The 22326-nt window shown below is 35.7% G+C and overlaps 5 protein-coding genes across 10 annotated transcripts; 3 read left to right on the top strand and 2 right to left on the bottom strand.

Moving 5' to 3' along the window:
- The first annotated feature begins 822 nt into the window (after nt 1-822).
- On the top strand, nt 823-3253 carry LOC123203315. Of its 2 annotated transcripts, XR_006499281.1 has the most exons (3): nt 823-1271; nt 2919-3016; nt 3142-3253. XR_006499281.1 is itself a non-coding variant. In XM_044619640.1 (2 exons), exons 1-2 carry the CDS (start codon nt 915-917, stop codon nt 2946-2948), a joined length of 387 nt encoding a protein of 128 aa, XP_044475575.1. In that variant the 5' UTR covers nt 824-914; the 3' UTR covers nt 2949-3253. The 2 variants fall into 2 exon arrangements, 1 of the variants encoding a protein (XP_044475575.1); XM_044619640.1 differs by having other exon boundaries at nt 824-1271; nt 2919-3253.
- A 1440-nt stretch (nt 3254-4693) lies between these two features.
- Nucleotides 4694-8057, bottom strand: LOC123203313. Its single transcript, XM_044619639.1, has 7 exons — nt 7811-8057; nt 7087-7698; nt 6556-6740; nt 5989-6227; nt 5663-5862; nt 5138-5263; nt 4694-5054 (listed from the first exon to the last, which is right to left on the bottom strand). Exons 1-7 carry the CDS (start codon nt 7964-7966, stop codon nt 4956-4958), a joined length of 1617 nt encoding a protein of 538 aa, XP_044475574.1. The 5' UTR covers nt 7967-8057; the 3' UTR covers nt 4694-4955.
- Nucleotides 8058-9320: 1263 nt separating this feature from the next.
- LOC123203584 lies at nt 9321-13815 on the top strand. Of its 5 annotated transcripts, XM_044620013.1 has the most exons (8): nt 9331-9518; nt 9705-9770; nt 11773-11957; nt 12286-12524; nt 12651-12692; nt 12810-12850; nt 13250-13375; nt 13459-13815. In XM_044620013.1, exons 1-6 carry the CDS (start codon nt 9471-9473, stop codon nt 12845-12847), a joined length of 618 nt encoding a protein of 205 aa, XP_044475948.1. In that variant the 5' UTR covers nt 9331-9470; the 3' UTR covers nt 12848-12850; nt 13250-13375; nt 13459-13815. The 5 variants fall into 5 exon arrangements, with proteins under 5 accessions (XP_044475952.1, XP_044475951.1, XP_044475949.1 ...); XM_044620012.1 differs by having other exon boundaries at nt 12651-12850; XM_044620017.1 differs by lacking the exons at nt 12286-12524; nt 12651-12692; nt 12810-12850; nt 13250-13375; nt 13459-13815 and adding an exon at nt 10493-10630 and having other exon boundaries at nt 9321-9518; nt 11773-11905.
- A 1154-nt stretch (nt 13816-14969) lies between these two features.
- On the bottom strand, nt 14970-17393 carry LOC123202966. The gene is made up of 2 exons (XM_044619115.1): nt 16952-17393; nt 14970-15301 (listed from the first exon to the last, which is right to left on the bottom strand). Exons 1-2 carry the CDS (start codon nt 17306-17308, stop codon nt 15272-15274), a joined length of 387 nt encoding a protein of 128 aa, XP_044475050.1. The 5' UTR covers nt 17309-17393; the 3' UTR covers nt 14970-15271.
- A 3032-nt stretch (nt 17394-20425) lies between these two features.
- Nucleotides 20426-22234, top strand: LOC123202787 (probable methyltransferase At1g29790). The gene has a single exon (XM_044618912.1). The coding sequence runs from the start codon at nt 20657-20659 to the stop codon at nt 21911-21913; it is 1257 nt and encodes a 418-aa protein (XP_044474847.1). The 5' UTR covers nt 20426-20656; the 3' UTR covers nt 21914-22234.
- The last annotated feature ends 92 nt before the right edge of the window (nt 22235-22326 follow it).

Here is a 22326-nt window from a genome sequence, read left to right as displayed (position 1 = left end):
ACTATTTTTCGAGAATGAATAAAATAAATTATATAATTAATTATAAAAGATAATGAAAAAAATAGATAATAAATAAAATTAATTATAGAGATAAATTCTATAATTAATTATGAAATTGTATAATAAAAAAATAATAATTAAATTATATAAATTAAAATTAGAATTGATAAAAATAAAAGGAAAATTTAATTAAATTTGAGATAATTTGATTGAGAGAGTGTTAAGAATTAAGAGAATGAGAAATGAGAAATGAGAGATTTGAAAGATTGAATAATATTTATAAATAAAATTTTATATTAAAATTTAAAAAAAAAAAAGCCAAACTGCCATATTTTGTACATGTGCAGGGGGCCGGTGCCTGCAAATGTTTTAGAAGCAGCCACATTTTAGATTTTGCAGGGGACCCGGTCTTGTAAATGTTTAAAATATGGCGATCCTTGCAAGCATTTGCCGGTTCTTGTAAAAAAAAATACCAGTTTATGAATTTTTGAACCGTCGGTTCATGAAATTGGACGTGAACCGACGGTTTCATGATTCAAAAATATTAAAACCGGAACCGAACCGTTAAAATCCGGTTTCGATTCCGGTTCATACCGGTTCCGGTTCCGGTTTTGAACAGGCCAGTTTGGCCCGTGGCCAGGATTTCTAAAAACTTCATTGAATTGTGGGCTCTCTCGTCTTTCATTGGAAGTGGGTTGGATACCAGAATACTGAGTCTATATTGGACTAGAGTCTGAGTCGTGTGCACTGGACAGCCCAAAATACCATGAGCAATAGGGTTATTATCATTTACTTCACAATTCCAAATTCATTAACATATAAAATCCTCTTCTCTTCCAATTTCTCAACCACTAAACCCCAGTTTCATTCACTGGATTATAACCAACAGCAAAAATACAAAAGAGGGAGGAAAAATGTTGAAGTTCCTTTCAAAGGTACGGATTGAGTTCAATGCGTTGGACCCACGCCTAGCATCGTGCATGGAGTTCTTAGCCCAATGCAACGCACGCAAGGCTAAAGAATCGAACCCAGCCTGCCAGGTCCAGGTGAGGCGGAGAACCGATGACCACCCACCACAGATCGCCGTCACTTTTGTCAATGGTGTTGAAGAGGTATTCGATGCCACGTCGACACCTGCCCAGACCATCAGGAACATGATTCTAGAGAAGGGTCAGATTCTGGAGACGGAACAAATGTTCCGCGAAGCTGGGGAGAAGTGGCCTGTTGTTATTCCAGAGGAGGAACTTCTTCAACCTGCGCCTGGTACCAAGGTTTGTGTTATTGTCTACTTATTTGAGTATGAAATTGATTCTCTGTCTAACTTTTTTCTACATCTGGTTATGGCATTACAACTATTTGTTTGAGGCATTTCGTCGAAGACCTGGTATGTCTCTTTAGGTTAGGTTAATGGTGTATTCTTTCACTTTGAAGTAAAAAATAGGAAAAATATTCCTCTTTATTAATCAGGGAGATAAATTGAACATAATTGCGTCGGTGCTTTGGATTTGAGTTGTTGCTCCCTATAATTTTTCTATTTCTTTTTTCTGCATTCTCTTTCTTTTAAGTTCTTGACATTACTTCTCTGTCTCTTTCTGCGCTGCCCTTCTTTTAAGTTCGTCATAGTTTTCACTTCGTTTTAGTGGTTGTTGGCTGTTTAGGATGAACAGTGATTGAAGAAAAATCACAAATAGTCATGCACTAACCATGGATACGAATGCTAGCATGTTATCACGTAATTGGGTGTCATCACGTGGGAGTGGGCAATATGTGAATATGCAAAGTAAGTCCCACTTTTGGCCCTCATATGAGACAACCAACGTGGGAGGCGTTTCTTTACTGGCCCTTGGGATCACATGAGGTGTCCCTCTAGCTATCAGCTTAAGCTTTTGGCTTTGATGGTACCTTGTGCACCAAATCATCCAATTACATGATAATACGCTAGAATTTATACACGTGTTTGTATCTATTATTAATGTAAGTAATATTACTTAAAAATAAATAAATTTACAGTTAGGTATAAAGGAATATTTAGCGTTTACATGAAAAACAAATAAATGTTTAGGTAATTTCCGGCCTTCATCTCTTCATTTGAAGTGCCAAAACTAATACTATTTTTTTCTGTTTGTGTATAATCATTCATCATTCAATATTAATATAAACCCATATTCAGCTCTGTGCTTACAAAGTCTTTGGATATTAATAATTTGCGAGGCAGCATGTACTTGTTAATAGATTCTGCATTATAACAGCTAATGGAAATAACATATGAAAAATTACTACTTTTACCATTCTTAACCTGAAACTTTCTTGTTCCACTGAAGTTACCAACTGAGCAGTAATGACATGTATTATGATTGTAATTCTATCTTCCATGAAAAGATTTTCGGACTTTAGATTGATTTGACTGTATAAGGCTGTCTGTTTGAGGCAGTGTTGGAATCTGTGCTCCATCTAGTTCTTCCGATACTCTCAGTGCAATTGTAGGATAGTAAGGTGTTTTACCATGCCCTCTTTTCATAGTCTTTTTTATTGGATTTTGAAGGGAGAAAACGGATGAGAAAAAACAGATCTGATGATCAATATTTGCTCTGCTGAACAGACTTCTAAAGCTTTTACCTCGTTTTGTATTTCTTCAAGTTGAACGATATAACTATCTTGTTCAAAGATGCTTCTATATCTTTCAATAAACTTTTACCTCAGGATAACTATTTATTAGATACAGTTTTTAAGAAGACATGACCTTGTTTAGACCTGTAACCATTCTGATTTATTGTAGTCTTTTCACATGTAAAGTTGTAGAAAATTAGGTAGGAGTCAGCAGAAGTTGCTGCTTTGCTTAGTTAACCATTGTCTGTAAAAAAAAATTGGTATTTGCTACCTTCTGATGTTGCCATGCATTTTTTTTACCGTTTCTACAGCCAAGGAAAGCGGAAGAGAAGAAGATGTGATACTGTAATTTGCCTTGATTACATTTTGCTTCAGACACTAAGGATGGCCAACCATGAAATCTTAGCATGTATGTTTTTGTTATACTTGAGCACTAGGAATTTGAGAATATCAGTTTGATTTGGTGGGAGACTCTGAATTGTGAGTTCTGGATGTTAGATATTGTCTTTTAACTTCTTTTGTTTTCATTTTTAGATGTTAGAGAAATTGTTGTGGAATAGCATACGTGATGGTGCGGATGATAAGCAAATTCGGACTGTACTAAAATAGACCTTCTTGGAAAATATTAAGCAATATCTGGTAGGAAGTATGGGTGTACTTGAGCCAAGTTGAACTGAATAGTGTTTGACTCGAACTCAGTTTGAAAAATTAGACTTAAACTCTTTAATTTTCAAATTATTACATTTAAATATCATAATTTATATATTTTGTCAATTAGATTTTATGGATGCAAATATAAAATATAAAAATTTTAAATTTTTTTTTCAATAAAATTATATATATTCATTTTAAGTACACAAATGACACTCAATGACATAATAACATATATATAAGTGTATACATATTTATGTATTAAAAATATTAGCAACAACTCCGCTTCCTTTACACTCCTAGTAGGAAGACAATGTGCAATTCGGAGGGATAAAAATTTAATGTACTTTTAGGTTTTTAGTTATTTCCAGTGACTTGAGCATGACATATGTATATTTTAGGAAGAATGGAAAAGCCTGAGGGCATTTCGCATTCTAGTTAAGAGATAAGATGGTATTTGGGATATGGTGATGGATTCTAAAGCAGCGAGGCTATCTAAAGTGGATATAAATATTCACCAAACAATTTATCTGAAATGAAAGGGCAAAAACTGTTTTCTTCTATCTGTGTTTGGACTTGTCCATTTGTGCTGTGGGTTCAGTTTGTTAAGTGAAATCTGGACCATGCCTTCTGAATTTTCCATCTTCACTCACGGTACCACGATGTGATCATCTGCACTCTTGAAATTTGGACATGACATTCTTGGCAGAATATTAGGATTCCTAGCTATTTTGGTTATGTCGGTAACAAATATTGAATTCCATTATTCAATATTAAAATAAGAAAAATTAGTTTTGGCAACACGTCATCTTGGACAGCCAATTTGTTACCAAGTAGTTATATCTTACACAAGCTAACACAAAATACAAATCTTACAGAGTGTGTGTAGTGCACCTCCACAAATCTGTACAAGTACCACCCATCTTGAGGATGTTGCTTGGCTAGATATGGCAACTAGGGAGAGGAGGTGCCGAATTTACCATTCCCCGTTCCTGTTAGGTGAAAGCAATCTGCGTGTATGTTATAACAATGACGGGGCATCCCGGTCTCTGTCCCGCAAGGAAATACTTATCCCCTGCCTTGCCCCATCAAGAACCTTTGACCATACCTAATCCATTATAAATTTCATTCCTAGGAAGAATTAAAAAGAAAAAAGAAAAAACTTCAATGGAATCAAATCTAACTCACACATATCCAGAGTCAAAAAAATGTTCATCTAACAATAAGCCAAAGAAAACACTAACACCAACGCCACCAAATCTACACTCCAAATCTATCCCATAAAACAAATATTAAAGAAAAGCAGAGAGAATTTCTTTTAAAATAATAGGGTTAGGGAAGATAGGGTGGGGATGGTGACAGATGGGTTTGAGAAAAGAGCTGGGTCCATATTTGTTTTTTATTTTATTTTATAATTTTGTTACTTCCCTTTAACTCAGTAAATAAAATAGGGGTATTTTGGATTATTCACAGCATTTCTAGAGATCAAAAAGAAATATGCGGAGTAGTGTGTAGAGAGGATATATACATATCCCGTCCTTTACTTCAAGGAATCCCTGTCCCATTCGCTTCGCATCGAGGCAGGGCAGGGACCTAGATTGGAGGGGGAGATTACTATAGTTACAACAATGCTAATATGAACTTAAAAACCAGTCACCTCCCTTTACATAGAACAGCTCAATTCTCTACAAAACTCCTTAACGGTCTTCCCTTCTAACTGCATTGGGATCTGATACCATGTCCATCATCATTTTCTCAGGTGAATCTTCCCAATTAGCAAATGTTTTCAAGTCAACCTGCAAAAAGCAACTTAAACCCAATTCATAGATGCAAAGTAAATAGCATCTGAAATATCCTTGAACTGGTTTCCACTGGTTACCTTGCGTCTCTGCTCAGTGAAAAGTTCCTCCCTCTTCTTGTATGAAATCTGGGATTGCTTTGCTGAGCTCCCACCTAATCCCCAGACTTCCACTTCCAAAATTGGCACTTCAACTGGGAGAAACCCCTGCAGTATCATCATTACAAGTCATTCTTGTGAGTCTTTCAAGGTGAAACGTGGTTCTATCAGTTCTCGCATCAAGTTAAAGGAATATGAGTCAAATATGGGAAATAAATGGAAGATAATAAAGTATGAAACTAGTTATTGATAGTCTCTTGACACATGCACCATAGAAACTTTGACCGATGTCATTCAAAATGTTGAAAATTAAAGACACAAAAAGGGAATCAACATAGTGCTCAAAATCTTATAACATCTTCTCATTATGATTTATATTTGCACAGATAAAAAAGTTTCAAATTTTGGCATGCAAGAAACAAAGATAATTGGCAATGTTAAAGAGTCCAAATTCTCCTATTAAAACTGTATATTAGAGTTTAATGTGTTTCTCATAAGCATCGATACCTGACATGGAATAAGGGAGCCTGGTCTGTAAGTTTTGTCAACTGCATGGTGGTGAACAGTAACTTTAGCAAAATCTTCATCAATAAAAATTCTTTCATTCCCGATGGTTCCTCCAAACGCAATTCCCACAGGCTTTGGATGTGATTCATAAACCTTACCAGTTGGATGCAAATGGCTGTAAACAAAGTTCTTCTCCTTTCCTATGAATGAATTCATAATTAGGCAGTCAGTTGATAGACTGTGATGAATTAAAAATGCTTACGGGAACTTGATTTAGCTCATCAGTCCTGAAAAAGAAAAGATTCCAAATATTCCTTTCAACATACCAGAAGGTAAGAATGCATGAAATACTGGACTTATAGAATATAAATTCCCTGCACTTCCATAAAATGCATCTCTATTTTCAAATCCTTGGTCTGTAAGTGCACCTATGATCCATTTCCTGGCACTGGCATCACCGCCATGGTCATTTTTGGAAACAGCAGAGACCAAAATTAGCAATGGGCCATGATAACCTTCAACTTTAGACCAGAATCTGTTCAGGCCTTTGCCATGGAGAGATGACCTGCAAAGTAGTAGACAATAAATTATTAAATAAGATTTAATGTAATAGCAAGCAACTAGACAAGTATTTTGACAAGTAAAACTTAGAAAATAGAGATGCAGCCAAATATGGACATACAATTACAAATCTCAATCAGAAGGGAGATTTGTTTCCAGTCATCAAGAAGCAACGTAGCAACTTGTGCAATCAATGACTTAAGCAATAGAACAATATTACAGATTGTTGACAACTCATTTAATTTAAGAAATCAGTGAGAACAGGAGTATTCATCTGCAGAGCATGAAAGTAAAACAAGTCACAAAAAGATAAGATAGGAAACACGACATACTTATAGACAAGACTTTCATCTGTTTCATCACTCCCAAAAGGACAGCATAGTTTCAAAACTTCTTCACATACAGTTCTGTATGTAAGGGAAATTGAGAATGCCCTTCCCCGGGATAGAAGATAATTATTATGCACCTTTGTGGAAGAGATATCTCCTAAAGACGATGTAGATGGTCCCAGAACATTCTGCCAATGTCACAAAATAACTATCCCATCAATAATATATTAGCAGCAGATAATGTTTTAACACAAACTGTTCAATTGTTTGAATGTGCAATTCAGATAGAAAGTTTTGTTTAGAGAAACTAACAACCTAATCCTTCAGAGTCTCAAGTCCTGAAAAATCTGCAATCACATCATTACTTATACATGGGATATCTCATGCACATATATGCATAACAATCAATCGTGTGGCTCACAATACAGCAGTGAAAAAAACCAAGTCAACAAAGACATGGTATTTGGATGATGAGAACTCACAAAGGCTAGCTGATGCTTTTCCTTAACTAGAAGGACAAAATAAATTATATACCTCTAAGGCAACACAGTTCTGTAGTCTTGCATTGACAAATTTGGTGAAGCACTCAGTGAGACTTGGCACCATTGCGAAGGCCCATTGAAGAAACTTTCCTGCAGGAAGCTGAACTTCCAAGTCAACAACACTGCAATCCCATACATTAAAATCACTGCCAACTTCAGCACATGACATAACAGCTGACAATACCAAATGATTAACCTCTGGCAGCCAAAGATCTGCTTTTTCTTCTGAAACTATTCGAGTTCTAGAATCCCACAACAAAGTCCAGCTCATCAAAAAAATCATAAGCACATCAACAGGCAAAAGATACCCATCCACCTTACAATCAGCATCATCAGATTCAAATTCCAATTTCAAAGTCAGTCCTGCCCTTCTACCTGCTGCACAGAATACTCTCAGCAAAGTATTAAGCACCATTGAAGTGGGCATCCTTCCACAACACTTAACATAACCTTTCACAAACTCAACCCAACTTAACTCTCCTTTCTCAGGCACAGAGAATAAATCAACTATGGATACACCCACATGATCCAACAAACTCCAAATGGAATTAACCACAAAGGATACATCAGAAGTCGGGTTTTTATAATTCAAATTAAAACATTGCTGAAAACAAATTAAATTTCATAAGTTAGAACTTATACGAACCTACCCATTAAAAGTTTTAGACTTTGAGTACATACATTCACTAACAAAGCGGGAAATGAATTTAACGAACCTGTAGAGTGCGGAGAGGAAGCAAATTAGTTTGAGGATGATGAAGCTTTGAGAAAGCATTTTGAAGCATAGAGAGCGATCCTGTAGAAGCTGCTAAACTTTCTACTTCTCTTTGTTCATCGGAAACATTGTGGGACGTGGACGATGAAGCTCCCATTTTTATCTTTATCTTCAATGTCAAAATCAAGCCTTCTCAGGAATTCTAGTTCTGGCAATTTCAAAAGCTTCCATGATCCACCTGCTCATGCCAACTCGCATATTTTGCCACGTTGCCGTTGGCTAATCTCTTTCCCCCCCTTCAATTGTTGGTCAAATTCAATTGTTGGTCAAAATAGTGTAACCCACATTTTATTAGAACTAAAAATCCCCAGTTATCCATCGGAACTTAGTTGAGCTTAGCTGTCATAGGTAAAAAAGGAGTTGATTTAAGGGAAAAAGACTATTTCTCACCCAACTTTTAAGTCATTCTCAAACCTATACCTACGAGAGATGAAAAATCTCTAATTTCACTTATGACCAAACTATCGTTCAAATTTTCAGTTAGGAATAAAAGTAAAATCGTTATTTTAATTATAATCTTAAAACTTTAAAATTTTACCATTTTCTCCTTCTAGGTTTTAAAAACTAACACCTCAACCCATCTTCAAAGTTTGAAAAGTTTGGATTTTATCTCTAAGATTTGTTTCCTTCTCTGGCCACCACCGACGACTAATGCATTCCATCAATCTCTCATCTCCTATTACAAAGGACGACCTTTTGTAACTCAGATCTAGACGACGAAACATCGTTCAGATTTGGAAGAACGGATGAATGACGACGCAATAAACAACGAAGGATGACGAAGCCTCGTCCTTCGTCCTCTTGGTGCAACGAAGAGATGGAGATCTTTTCATCGTACGATGCGACGAGGAGCTGAAGATCTCTTCGTCGCACCATCATTGTCGCACCAGGAGAAGGAAGAGGTTGAAGACGACATTGGAAGATGAAGTTAAAGAATGAGAGTGAAACTGCTATTTATAAAAGTTATGGGAGGCGATTGGGTTTTAAAAAATATGAAAACCCTAGGTTTGGGGGTGAAAATGTTACTTTTTAAAATTTAAAAATTTTAGGTAAAAATGAAATGTTAGTTTTTAAAACCTAAAAGATGAAAAGTAATAAATTTTTATAACTTTTTAATATAAGCAGTAAAATAACTATTTTATCATTCATTTTAACAGAAAAAATTAACAGAAGTTTATCTATAGGTGAGAATAGAGGTTTTCATCTTTTGTGGGTATAGGTTTGAAAATGATCTAAAATTTGGGTGGAAAATAGTTTTTTTTTCCCTTTTTAAGAAAATATTTTTATTCTTTTACTTATAATACTTGTTTCATTTGAATAATATTTGTTTTATTTGAAAAGAGATTAAAAAAAAAAAAAAAAGCGAGCAAAAATCTTAAACCGAAAAATATTAATTTATTTTAAAATGAAAAATATTAAACCCCCAAATTAAAAGATATTAACCCCCCCACCACCACTACGCGCGCCCCGCGTGGTGCATTTTAAATTGGGCCTCTGTAATCTCACCCACAAGTACACAATTGACTCTTAAACCTGAACCAGTTCGGTCTGAGACGACAGCCAGCCGCCCGTGGTGTCTTGAATTATTTATCGCCCAATCAATGGCGCCACCTCCTGGACCTTATTCCGGCACCAGCACGCTCGCCCTGGTGATCAATTTTTTGCTTGTTAAATCTCATATTGAAACTTTAATAATCTATTAATATTTATGGCAAAATTAGTGTAATTATAATGAGGCTAAAGTTTTAATCCACTGTTCTGCATGACTGCAATTTATTTTCGCTTGTTAAGTTTGCCCATTAACTTTTTTTTTTATTGGATTTGTTTCTGGGTAGGTGGCTCGTGCGTCGGCCTTTACTTTTGGTGTGGTTTATGGTAATATGAAGCTCAAGGTTCTTAAGGTCATCACTCATCTCTTTCTCTCAAAAAGCATCTATGATTTTGAATTCTGATCTTGTGATCAGTTATTAGATGTAATTTTATATATATATATTTTGCAATAATTTTTTGTTTTTTAGGTAATCAGTCTACTAATCTGGGTTAAATTTAATTTTGGAAATAAAAAAAAAATTGCTATATACTTTATACTAATAGTAACCGGTCGCCATCCCCTGTTATGTGTTGCTTTCCTAATCTATAGATAGGAGAGCACTCCTCCCATGGAATCATTGGATTATGATAGCATGATTTATCACTCTTTCTAATTTATGAGAATGTGGTTGGTCACTTTTATAGGAGAGGAGATTAAATTGGAAATCACTTTACTGTCTCATGAAAAGGGTACTTTATGAGCTTGTTTAATACTTTCATCACAAATCCTCGAAGTGGTATGCAACATGATTCTTTGTGATCTTTTAGTTTAAGACTCTCCTGAATGAAGCTTGGTGGTTGCTATGGTGGCGAAATCTATTCTTCAGTATAATCACTAAAGGAGGACACAAAATTCCAAAATTTATATTCCAGTGCTAAGCTGGGTCTTGCCTCTCCACTGAAATGATTTTGTTGAGCTATGGATGGGAATAATTGAGAGTTTTTTTGTATTCTGTAATGTTATGTGTGAAAGGAAATGCGGCCAGTACCCATGTACTTGTTTGTAAAATTTAACCTTTTTTCTTTTAACCAGATGAAGGCAAAGTCCCATAACAAAGCGGAGGCCAAGGCACATCACTGAGTGGCTGTTCATAGTATGGAATAAGGAGCTGTGACGCTCCTCTTTCAAATTTGATGCATTTGAACAAGATGATTCTTGAACATAGTGTTGGTAGTTAATTTTGGTTTTTATTTTCATCGTTACTACTACAATCTTCATTATTGTTTAACTTTTGAAAGGGTGGGAGGATGATCTTGATAAGTGCTGCTAGTTTATCCAATGAACAAATTTGCGTTATCTTCATAGAGAGAAGAATTATTGTTTTGATTTATCTGCCTCCCTTCTGCTTAGTATTTTTTCCATGATTTAATACAGAAGGTCTCCCACCACTCTATGTTCTATACTGATACTAATTCTCTTTTGTTTGTCTGTTTTCGGGAAAGAAAAATAGTTATGAGAAAGTTATTTAGGAATTAATTACAACTGCTGTCTGTTTTAGGAAAATCCATTTTAATGTGAAATTCCATGTGAACTAATAATAAGAGCAAACACGGATATAAAAACTCATTTATATGATGTGATTTAGTATCATTTTATCTCTAATTCAGAATTCTTCTTAATAACATGTTAGTGTTTGTGTCTGTATTTGCGCCTATTCTTGGTGCATATAGATTGGTATTAGATTGCTTTTAGCAGGCAAATTTTTGTGTTATTCTTATTATTATTATTAATTCTATACTTTTTAACACATTTTGACGGTATATATATTGTCATATTATATATCCTAACTATTATATAAATTTTATTCTCATGGTTTATGTATTCTGATGGTGTATGTCCCTTTGAAATGAGTATATGAATTGATATTTGACATTAAGAAAGATGATGTAATTTTTATTATTTGGCTCTTGATGCTACCTGGATTTTGTATTAAATTTTGGCTTATTATGTTTTACCAAATCGGTTTAAGCTTGGATTATTTTGTCCTTCTAGTTAAGGAAAAGCATCAGCTAGCCTTTGTGAGTTCTCATCATCCAAATACCATGTCTTTGTTGACTTGGTTTTTTTCACTGCTGTATTGTGAGCCATACGATTGATTGTTATGCATATATGTGCATGAGATATCCCATGTATAAGTAATGATGTGATCGCAGATTTTTCAGGACTTGAGACTCCGAAGGATTAAGTTGTTAGTTTCTCTAAACAAAACTTTCTATCTGAATTGCACATTCAAACAATTGAACAGTTTGTGTTAAAACATTATCTGCTGCTAATATATTATTGATGGGATAGTTATTTTGTGAGATTGGCAAAATGTTCTGGGACCATCTACATCGTCTTTAGGAGATATCTCTTACACAAATGTGCATAATAATTATCTTCTATCCCGGGGAAGGGCATTCTCAATTTCCCTTACATACAGAACTGTATGTGAAGAAGTTTTGAAACTATGCTGTCCTTTTGGGAGTGATGAAACAGATGAAAGTCTTGTCTATAAGTATGTCATGTTTCCTATCTTATCTTTTTGTGACTTGTTTTACTTTCATGCTCTGCAGATGAATACTACTGTTCTCACCAATTTCTTAAATTAAATGAGTTGTCAACAATCTGTAATATTGTACTATTGCTTAAGTCATTGATTGCACAATTTGCTACGTTGCTTCTTGATGACTGGAAACAAATCTCCCTTCTGATTGAGATTTGTAATTGTATGTCCATATTTGGCTGCATCTCTATTTTCTAAGTTTTACTTGTCAAAATACTTGTCTAGTTGCTTGCTATTACATTAAATCTTATTTAATAATTTATTGTCTACTACTTTGCAGGTCATCTCTCCATGGCAAAGGCCTGAACAGATTCTGGTCTAAAGTTGAAGGTTATCATGGCCCATTGCTAATTTTGGTCTCTGCTGTTTCCAAAAATGACCATGGCGGTGATGCCAGTGCCAGGAAATGGATCATAGGTGCACTTACAGACCAAGGATTTGAAAATAGAGATGCATTTTATGGAAGTGCAGGGAATTTATATTCTATAAGTCCAGTATTTCATGCATTCTTACCTTCTGGTATGTTGAAAGGAATATTTGGAATCTTTTCTTTTTCAGGACTGATGAGCTAAATCAAGTTCCCGTAAGCATTTTTAATTCATCACAGTCTATCAACTGACTGCCTAATTATGAATTCATTCATAGGAAAGGAGAAGAACTTTGTTTACAGCCATTTGCATCCAACTGGTAAGGTTTATGAATCACATCCAAAGCCTGTGGGAATTGTGTTTGGAGGAACCATCGGGAATGAAAGAATTTTTATTGATGAAGATTTTGCTAAAATTACTGTTCACCACCATGCAGTTGACAAAACTTACAGACCAGGCTCCCTTATTCCATGACAGGTATCGATGCTTATGAGAAACACATTAAACTCTAATATACAGTTTTAATAGGAGAATTTGGACTCTTTAACATTGCCAATTATCTTTGGTTCTTGCATGCAAAAATTTGAAACTTTTTTATCTGTGCAAATATAAATCATAATGAGAAGATGTTATAAGATTTTGAGCACTATGTTGATTCCCTTTTTGTGTCTTTAATTTTCAACATTTTGAATGACATTGGTCAAAGTTTCTATGGTGCATGTGTCAAGAAACTATCAATAACTAGTTTCATACTTTATTATCTTCCATTTATTTTCCATGTTTGACTCATATTCCTTTAACTTCATGCGAGAACTGATATAACCACGTTTCACCTTGAAAGACTCACAAGAACGACTTGTAATGATGATACTGCAGGGGTTTCTCCCAGTTGAAGTGCCAATTTTGGAAGTGGAAGTCTGGGGATTAGGTGGGAACTCAGCAAAGCAATCCCAGATTTCATACAAGAAGAGGGAGGAACTTTTCACTGAGCAGAGACGCAAGGTAACCAGTGGAAACCAGTTCAAGGATATTTCAGATGCTATTTACTTTGCATCTATGAATTGGGTTTAAGTTGCTTTTTGCAGGTTGACTTGAAAACATTTGCTAATTGGGAAGATTCACCTGAGAAAATGATGATGGACATGGTATCAGATCCCAATGCAGTTAGAAGGGAAGACCGTTAAGGAGTTTTGTAGAGAATTGAGCTGTTCTATGTAAAGGGAGGTGACTGGTTTTTAAGTTCATATTAGCATTGTTGTAACTATAGTAATTTCCCCCTCCAATCTAGGTCCCTGCCCTGCCTGGATGCGAAGCGAATGGGACAGGGATTCCTTGAAGTAAAGGACGGGATATGTATATATCCTCTCTACACACTACTCTGCATATTTCTTTTTGATCTCTAGAAATGTTGTGAATAATCCAAAATACCCCTATTTTATTTACTGAGTTAAAGGGAAGTAACAAAATTATAAAATAAAATAAAAAACAAATACGGACCCAGCTCTTTTCTCAAACCCATCTGTCACCATCCCCACCCTATCTTCCCTAACCCTATTATTTTAAAAGAAATTCTCTCTGCTTTTCTTTAATATTTGTTTTATGGGATAGATTTGGTGGAGTTGGTGTTAGTGTTTTCTTTGGCTTATTGTTAGATGAAAATTTTTTTGACTCTGGATATGTGTGAGTTAGATTTGATTCCATTGAAGTTTTTTCTTTTTTCTTTTTAATTCTTCCTAGGAATGGAATTTATAATGGATTAGGTATGGTCAAAGGTTCTTGATGGGCAAGGCAGGGGATAAGTATTTCCTTGCGGGACAGAGACCCGGATGCCCCGTCATTGTTATAACATACACGCAGATTGCTTTCACCTAACAGGAACGGGGAATGGTAAATTCGGCACCTCCTCTCCCTAGTTGCCATATCTAGTCAAGCTAGCCAAGCAACATCCTCAAGACGGGTGGTACTTGTACAGATTTGTGGAGGTGCACTACACACACTCTGTAAGATTTGTACTTTGTGTTAGCTTGTGTAAGATATAACTACTTGGTAACAAATTGGCTGTCCAAGATGACGTGATGCCAAAACTAATTTTTCTTATTTTAATTTTGAATAATAGAATTCAATATTTGTTACCGACATAACCAAAATAGCTAGGAATCCTAATATTCTGCCAAGAATGTCATGTCCAAATCTCAAGAGTGCAGATGATCACATCGTGGTACCGTGAGTGAAGATGGAAAATTCAGAAGGCATGGTCCAGATTTCACTTAACAAACTGAACCCACAGCACAAATTTACAAGTCCAAACACAGATAGAAGAAAACAGTTTGCGCCCTTTCATTTCAGATAAATTGTTTGGTGAATGTTTATATCCACTTTAGATAGCCTCGCTGCTTTAGAATCCATCACCATATCCCAAATACCATCTTATCTCTTAACTAGAATGCGAAATGCCCTCAGGCTTTTCCATTCTTCCTAAAATATACATATGTCATGCTCAAGTCACTGGAAATAACAAGAAACCTAAAAATACATTAAATTTTTATCCCTCTGAATTGCAGATTGTCTTCCTACTAGGAGTGTAAACTAAGCTGAGTTGTTGCTAATATTGAAACCGACCTCAAATTCAAACTTAAATTCAACTTTCAAACCAAACTCGAGCTTAAAGATGGTAAGTTCGATAAGCTTACAACTCGATTTAAGTTAAATATAAATAAAATAAGCAATGTTATATGTAACTAATCCATAACTCACCTCACAATTCAGAGTCTTCCACCAAATCAAACTGAAATTCTCAAATTCCTAGTGCTCAAGTATAACAAAAACATACATGCTAAGATTTCATGGTTGGCCATCCTTAGTGTCTGAAGCAAAATGTAATCAAGGCAAATTACAGTATCACATCTTCTTCTCTTCCGCTTTCCTTGGCTGTAGAAAAGGTAAAAAAATGCATGGCAACATCAGAAGGTAGCAAATACCAAAATTTTTTTTACAGACAATGGTTAACTAAGCAAAGCAGTAACTTCTGCTGACTCCTACCTAATTTTCTACAAATTTACATATGACAAGACTACAATAAATCAGAATGGTTACAGGTCTAAACAAGGTCATGTCTTCTTAAAAACTGTATCTAATAAATAGTTATCCTGAGGTAAAAATTTATCGAAAGATATAGAAGCATCTTTGAACAAGATAGTTATATTGTTCAACTTGAAGAAATACAAAACGAGGTAAAAGCTTTAGAAGTCGGTTCAGCAGAGCAAATATTTATCATCAGATTTGTTTTTTCTTATCTGTTTTCTCCCTTCAAAATCCAATAAAAAAGACTATGAAAAGAGGGCATGGTAAAACACCCCACTACCCTACGATTGCACTAAGGAGAGTATCGGAAGAACTAGATGGAGCACAGATTCCAACACTGCCTCAAACAGACAGCCTTATACAGTCAAATCAATCTAAAGTCCGATAATCTTTTCATGGAAGATAGAATTACAATCATAATACATGTCATTACTGCTCAGTTGGTAACTTCAGTGGAACAAGAAAGTTTCAGGTGAAGAATGGTAAAAGTAGTAATTTTCCATATGTTATTTCCATTAGCTGTTATAATGCAGAATCTATTAACAAGTACATGCTGCCCCGCAAATTATTAATATCCAAAGACTTTGTAAGCACAGAGCTGACTATGGGTTTATATTAATATTGAATGATGAATGATTTTACACAAACAGAAAAAAATAGTATTAGTTTTGGCACTTCAAATGAAGAGATGAAGGCTGGAAATTACCTAAACATTTATTTGTTTTTCATGTAAACGCTAAATATTCTTTTATACCTAACTGTAAATTTATTTATTTTTAAGTAATATTACTTACATTAATAATAGATACAAACACGTATATAAATTCTAGCGTATTATCATGTAATTGGATGTTTTGGTGCACAAGGTACCATCAAAGCTAAAAGCTTAAGCTGATAGCTAGAGGAATACCTCATGTGATCCCAACGACCGGTAAAGAAACACCTCCCACGTTGGTTGTCTCATATGAGGGCCAAAAGTGGGACTTACTTTGCGTATTCACATATTGCCCACTCCCACGTGATGACACCCAATTACATGATAACATGCTAGCATTCGTATCCATGGTTAGTGCATGACTATTTGTGATTTTTCTTCAATCACTGCTCATCCTAAACAGCCAACAACCACTAAAACAAGGTGAAAACTATGGTGAAATTAAAAGAAGGGCAGCGCAGAAAGAGACAGAGAAGTAATGTCAAGAACTTAAAAGAAGGAGAATGCAGAAAAAGAAATAGGAAAATTATAGGGAGCAACAACTCAAATCCTAAAGCACCGACGCAATTATGTTCAATTTATCTCCTTGATTAATAAAGAGGAAAAATTTTCCTATTTTTCACTTCAAAGTGAAAGAATACACCATTAACCTAACCTAAAGAGACATAACAGGTCTTCGACGGAATGCCTCAAACAAATAGTTGAAATGCCAAAACCAGATGTAGAAAAAAGTTAGACAGAGAATCAATTTCATACTCAAATAAGTGGACAATAACACAAACCTTGGTACCAGGCGCAGGTTGAAGAAGTTCCTCCTCTGGAATAACAACAGGCCACTTCTCCCCAGCTTCGCGGAACATTTGTTCCGTCTCCAGAATCTGACCCTTCTCTAGAATCATGTTCCTGATGGTCTGGGCAGGTGTCGACGTGGCATCGAATACCTCTTCAACACCATTGACAAAAGCGACGGTGATCTGTGGTGGGTGGTCATCGGTTCTCCGCCTCACCTGGACCTGGCAGGCTGGGTTTGATTCTTTAGCCTTGCGTGCGTTGCATTGGGCTAAGAACTCCATGCACGATGCTAGGCGTGGGTCCAACGCATTGAACTCAATCCATACCTTTGAAAGGAACTTCAACATTTTTCCTCCCTCTTTTGTGTTTTTGTTGGCAGTTGTAATGCAGTGAATGAAACTAGGGTTTAGTTTGAGAAATTGGAAGAGAAGACGATTTTACAGTTGTGAAGTAAATGATAGGCCAGATGACTATTTCCCACCCAAGGCATGCTGCAATCTCAAGTTTTCACCCTTTAACTATGAAAATACCAAATACCCACTCATGGCCGGTTAAATTTAACGAAACTCTAACCCCTGAAAATTTAATCTCATTTTTCCCTCTAAAAGTTTAAAAACTAATATTTTTTCTCTAAGCTAAATTTGAAAAGATCACATTTCCCCCCCTAGGATTTATTTCCAAACCCTTTCACTTTCTTTGGCTCCATCGCCGTCCGTCTTCCCCTCCTGACGGTTTCTCTTCCACCGACGACCCCCTTAAACTCTACTCCAACCCATCCAGAGTAGAGAGACATCATCTGGAAAGAGAAATCGTCTTCCCAGAGGACGACGAGTTGTCTCGTTTTCGTCTGGGAAGACGAAGAACTTCATCTCCACGATAAAATTCTTCATCTTCCACAGCTTCTTCGACGCTGATCGGACTTCCAAATGAGAAGAAAAAGATCGTCGGAAGGAAAGGATGCTTCAGGAAGGAGAGGTCGTCGGCAATGGAGCCGGAGATGTCGTCAGAGATTTCAAAACGAAACCCTAGGGTGAAATTGCGATTTTTTAAAACTTAGGCTGGAGGAAAATTTTAGTTTTTAAAGTTTAGGGGGGCAAAAGTAGATTATATTTTTAGTTTATTTTTAATATTATAAAGAAAATAACGATTTTACCCTTACCACCGTTAGAGTTTTGTTAAATTTAATCGGTCATAGGTGGGTGTTTGATGTTTCTATAGTTAAAGGGTGGAAACTTGAGATTGCAGCATACCTTAGGTGGGAAATAGTCGTTTGGCCTAAATGATGATAACCCTATTGCTCATGGTATTTTGGGTTGTCCAGTGCACACGACTCAACATTCTAGTATCCAACCCACATTAAATGAAAGACGAAAGAGCCCACAATTCAATGAAGTTTTTAGATAGCTTACAGAGACAACGCAGATTTTTACAAGGAATAATCTGAGAGTTTGGCTTAGAGCCGGCACCGGCCCGTGTCAGGTTAGGCTATGTCGAAATTAGCTTGGTTTATATTGTTATATCAAGACTCGCAAAAATGTAAGCCTTGACAGGTTGCCTAAAAACACGGCCCACAACCCAAGATCGTCCCTTCCCAGGTTTGGAGAAGCCGACTTGTTTATAATTACATATAACACATCATCAAAATATTTTATTAAATACTCAAAACTACTTGTAAGAAACACAACTCATAACAACAAAAAAAAAAAAACAATCAAAAGGGGAAATAAACTTATGATGGAGATACTTGGTCATAACAATGAAGAAAATTCCTCAGTTGAGACCGTCCAATACAGGATCCTCATTCGGCAACTCAAATCCTGATTATAAATGCAACAAAAAATAGCGTATTGAAAAGAAAATACATTATGTGCAACAAGATAAGGCAAGAACCCAAAAGTGATTTTTTTCTTTTTAACTGCTAATTTCCTTATCCATGTTCATTCTCTTGGCATTTTGCATCTCAGGCATGCTACTGCCCCGTTGCTGCGATGATGCATCGTGCTAGTATGCACAATTGATCCCATGACGGCACCCTTTTGAACTATTAAAATAAATACAAGGTTTCATTATTTTGGGCTTACCAAACTGATGATTCTAAGGAATTTTCTTTCTTTCCCCTCCATGTTGTTGAATCAAGTTCTTATAGTAGTTGATGTCTTTTGTTTGAGAAACCCCACAGCAAGCTTGGATTATTGTTTGGCTTGAGATTTAGGTCTTGTTGATATTGTTGCACCGAACATGGCAATTCTTCTTCTTATTCTCCGATGCCTCTTCTTATTCTTCTCCAAAGATTCCTTTTTTTTTTTGGCAACTCTGATTTGTTCTTTGGTGTTACTGTTTATCAATTGAGTGAGTTGAACCCGATCTCAAATCGACTGTTCTAACTTCGAATTGAGTTTAAATTGATTTTTATTTGAATTTGATTTGATTTGAATCTGTTATTGATTTTCACTTTAATTTTGTTTAACTTGCGTCTAAATATGTCAGAATTTCCAAAGTTTTAGTCAACAGTTAGTAGAGTATAATTTCCAGTATAAGTTTCTATGAAGTATCCTAAGATTGGATGTATGAACAGAAAGCATGATGCAATAAACAGCCTAATGCTTGAAGGTAAATCATCATATGATAGACTCTCTTTCTCATTAAATGATTTAGAAAATTAGACATACGGGATGAGAATGCTGGACGAGAAAGCTACTCATAGTCTTAAAAGTCTGATCAGAATATCAAAGTTTGTATTTGATTTTAAATTGGAAGAAAGAATTTTTTTTTTTTTCAATTTTATAATTGTTGAAAATTGAACCTAATTGTTTGGTTTTGTAATTCAAATTTATATTTACAAAACTTAACCAAGTCAACACTTTGTCCGGCTTTAAAACATTGTAACTGGTAATTTGGAGGTAAACACCTTGTAATTGAAGCCAATTTTTCCGCAGAGATTGAGATGTATTTCTATTGCTGTCAAATTTTCCCAAATTTAAAGAAAAGCTTTAGGTTCTACTTAGCTCCTGTTATGACAGTTGAGATCTAACAACATTAAAATATGTAAGGCCCTTTTGACTTTTGAAGGAGTTACACAAGTAGAGCTCCGACTGGGTTATTTTAGTTCGATTCGATTTAAATTTAATTTATATATATTTTTAATAATATTGTTTAAACTACTGTTGTTACTGTCTAATACAATAATGGTCAGTTGACACTAATTCTAACACAAACGAGTTTAACACAGTTTCACTTGTATAGACGTTCCTTCACTGAGGATGTCTTGTGAACTTTGTTGCCTACACTATTGTCGGTTTAAATTTCGCCCCTCTTTTTCTCCTTCTATTTCTATCGCACCAGGCACCAGGACTGGTCGTCTTCTAGAGCTGAGCTTGATTAGATTTTAATGTCACATGACAAGATGAATATTAATTATTTAAGTCGGTTTAAACACAAGAAACTAGAACAAAATGATAATCGAGTTTCACCTTGAATTCATTTTGACTGTTGCATGAGCGATAAAACAGCAACCGATTGGGCTAACTCCTTAAAGTTTACAGTCTCTTTTTGGTTAGGAATTAATTATATTCTGTAATAGAAAAATCTCCACTTGCCCCGCTTCACAAGTCTCACTTTCGATTCCCTTCACTCCATCGTTCACTTCAGTTACACACTTTCTCTAACACACTAGCCGAAGCCAAGCAGAGAACAAGATGGGTTCAGTTTCACTGAAAATAGGAGATGGGACAGCTAGATTCAAGAGAGCAACAATATGTTCATCAGCTCTTAACATTCTCATGCTTTTCTCTGTTATCATTACCAATCTTTTTGCTTTATACGCCTTCACATCCTCACCCAAAGACAACCAGACCCACCCACTTCTTCACCACCACAGGAACATCTCTTTGATCTCTGAACATGTCTCTCTTATCCTTAAAGAGATCGACTCATCTCAAAAAAAACTTGCTAAGATGGAGAAAGAACTTTTGGGATATGACACCATTGATCTTTCAAGACCCAATATCGCAAATGAGCTCAAATTGTTTCTCCAACACCACCAGCTTCCTCTTGGTAAAGATTCAAAAACTGGGATCACTGAAATGGTAGCATCTGTGGGGCATACATGTGAGAAATCTGTTGATTTGTTGACTCAGTATATGAGTTACAAGGTATCCGGGCCTTGTCCTGATGATTGGAGCCTTGGTCAGAAGCTGATTTTGCGTGGATGCGAGCCTTTGCCTAGAAGGAGATGCTTTGCTAAGTCTATTCCTAAGGTGGGTCTTCAATCTTTTCCTAATTCTCTTTGGAAACCTGTTAATGATAAAATTGTTACTTGGAGTGGTCTTGGCTGTAAGAGTTTTAATTGTTCTAATAGTAAAAAGTTGAGTAGGGAATGTGTTGGTTGTTTTGATTTGGTTAATGGGTATGAGAATCAAAGATATGTTACGCCCAGAGGCAAGAATGATTTTCTTATTGATGATGTGTTAGGTTTGGGAAGTGGAGGAATTAGAATAGGGTTTGATATTGGAGGTGGGTCTGGTACTTTTGCTGCTAGAATGGCTGGGAGAAATGTGACTGTGATCACTAATACATTGAATGTTGATGCTCCATATAGTGAATTTATTGCTGCAAGAGGGCTGTTTCCCCTGTATTTGAGTTTAGATCATAGGTTCCCTTTTTATGATAATGTGTTTGATTTGGTTCACGCATCTAGTGGATTAGATGTTGGAGGCAAACCTGAGAAATTGGAGTTCTTAATGTTTGATCTCGACCGAATTCTGAGGGCTGGTGGCTTGTTTTGGTTGGACAACTTTTACTGTGCTGATGATGAGAAGAAGAGGATTTTGACTCGTTTGATAGAACAATTTGGGTATAATAAACTAAAGTGGGTTGTGGGGGAAAAGGCAGATAATGGAAAATCCGAAGTGTATCTGTCTGCTGTTCTACAAAAGCCAGTGAGAGTGTCATGAGACGGTGAAAAGGTAAGCATACTGTTTAATGTATCTAGCCTTATGGACACGGAATTAGTGTTAGTTCATTGTCTCAGAGATCCTCATGAAATTCATTTGAATGTGGAATAAGTGATGTTTCTGTTCCCCTAACAGAGGTGGGGATGATAATCTGTTCTATAGTTGAAAAAGCTTTTATCTATTTTACTTCATAAATCTGTCAACATATTTTAGATTTTTCACTTTCTCTGAGAATTTTTAGTCTATGTTCTCATGTCTGAAGTCTGATCCAATTAGCGAATTTATTGTTTTCAGATGGGAATACAGATGAACCTTGTTTAATGGCTGATTTGCAGTATGTTATTTAAATCTGTTAAATGCGTTGGGTGCTTCTGGACTTGTGTGGTCTCCTCAAATTTGCTATCTAGTTGTAG

This window comes from Mangifera indica, chromosome 19, assembly GCF_011075055.1.
Source record: "Mangifera indica cultivar Alphonso chromosome 19, CATAS_Mindica_2.1, whole genome shotgun sequence".
In the NCBI taxonomy this organism is placed as follows: domain Eukaryota; kingdom Viridiplantae; phylum Streptophyta; class Magnoliopsida; order Sapindales; family Anacardiaceae; genus Mangifera; species Mangifera indica.
This window is presented reverse-complemented; position numbering and strand designations above follow the sequence as displayed.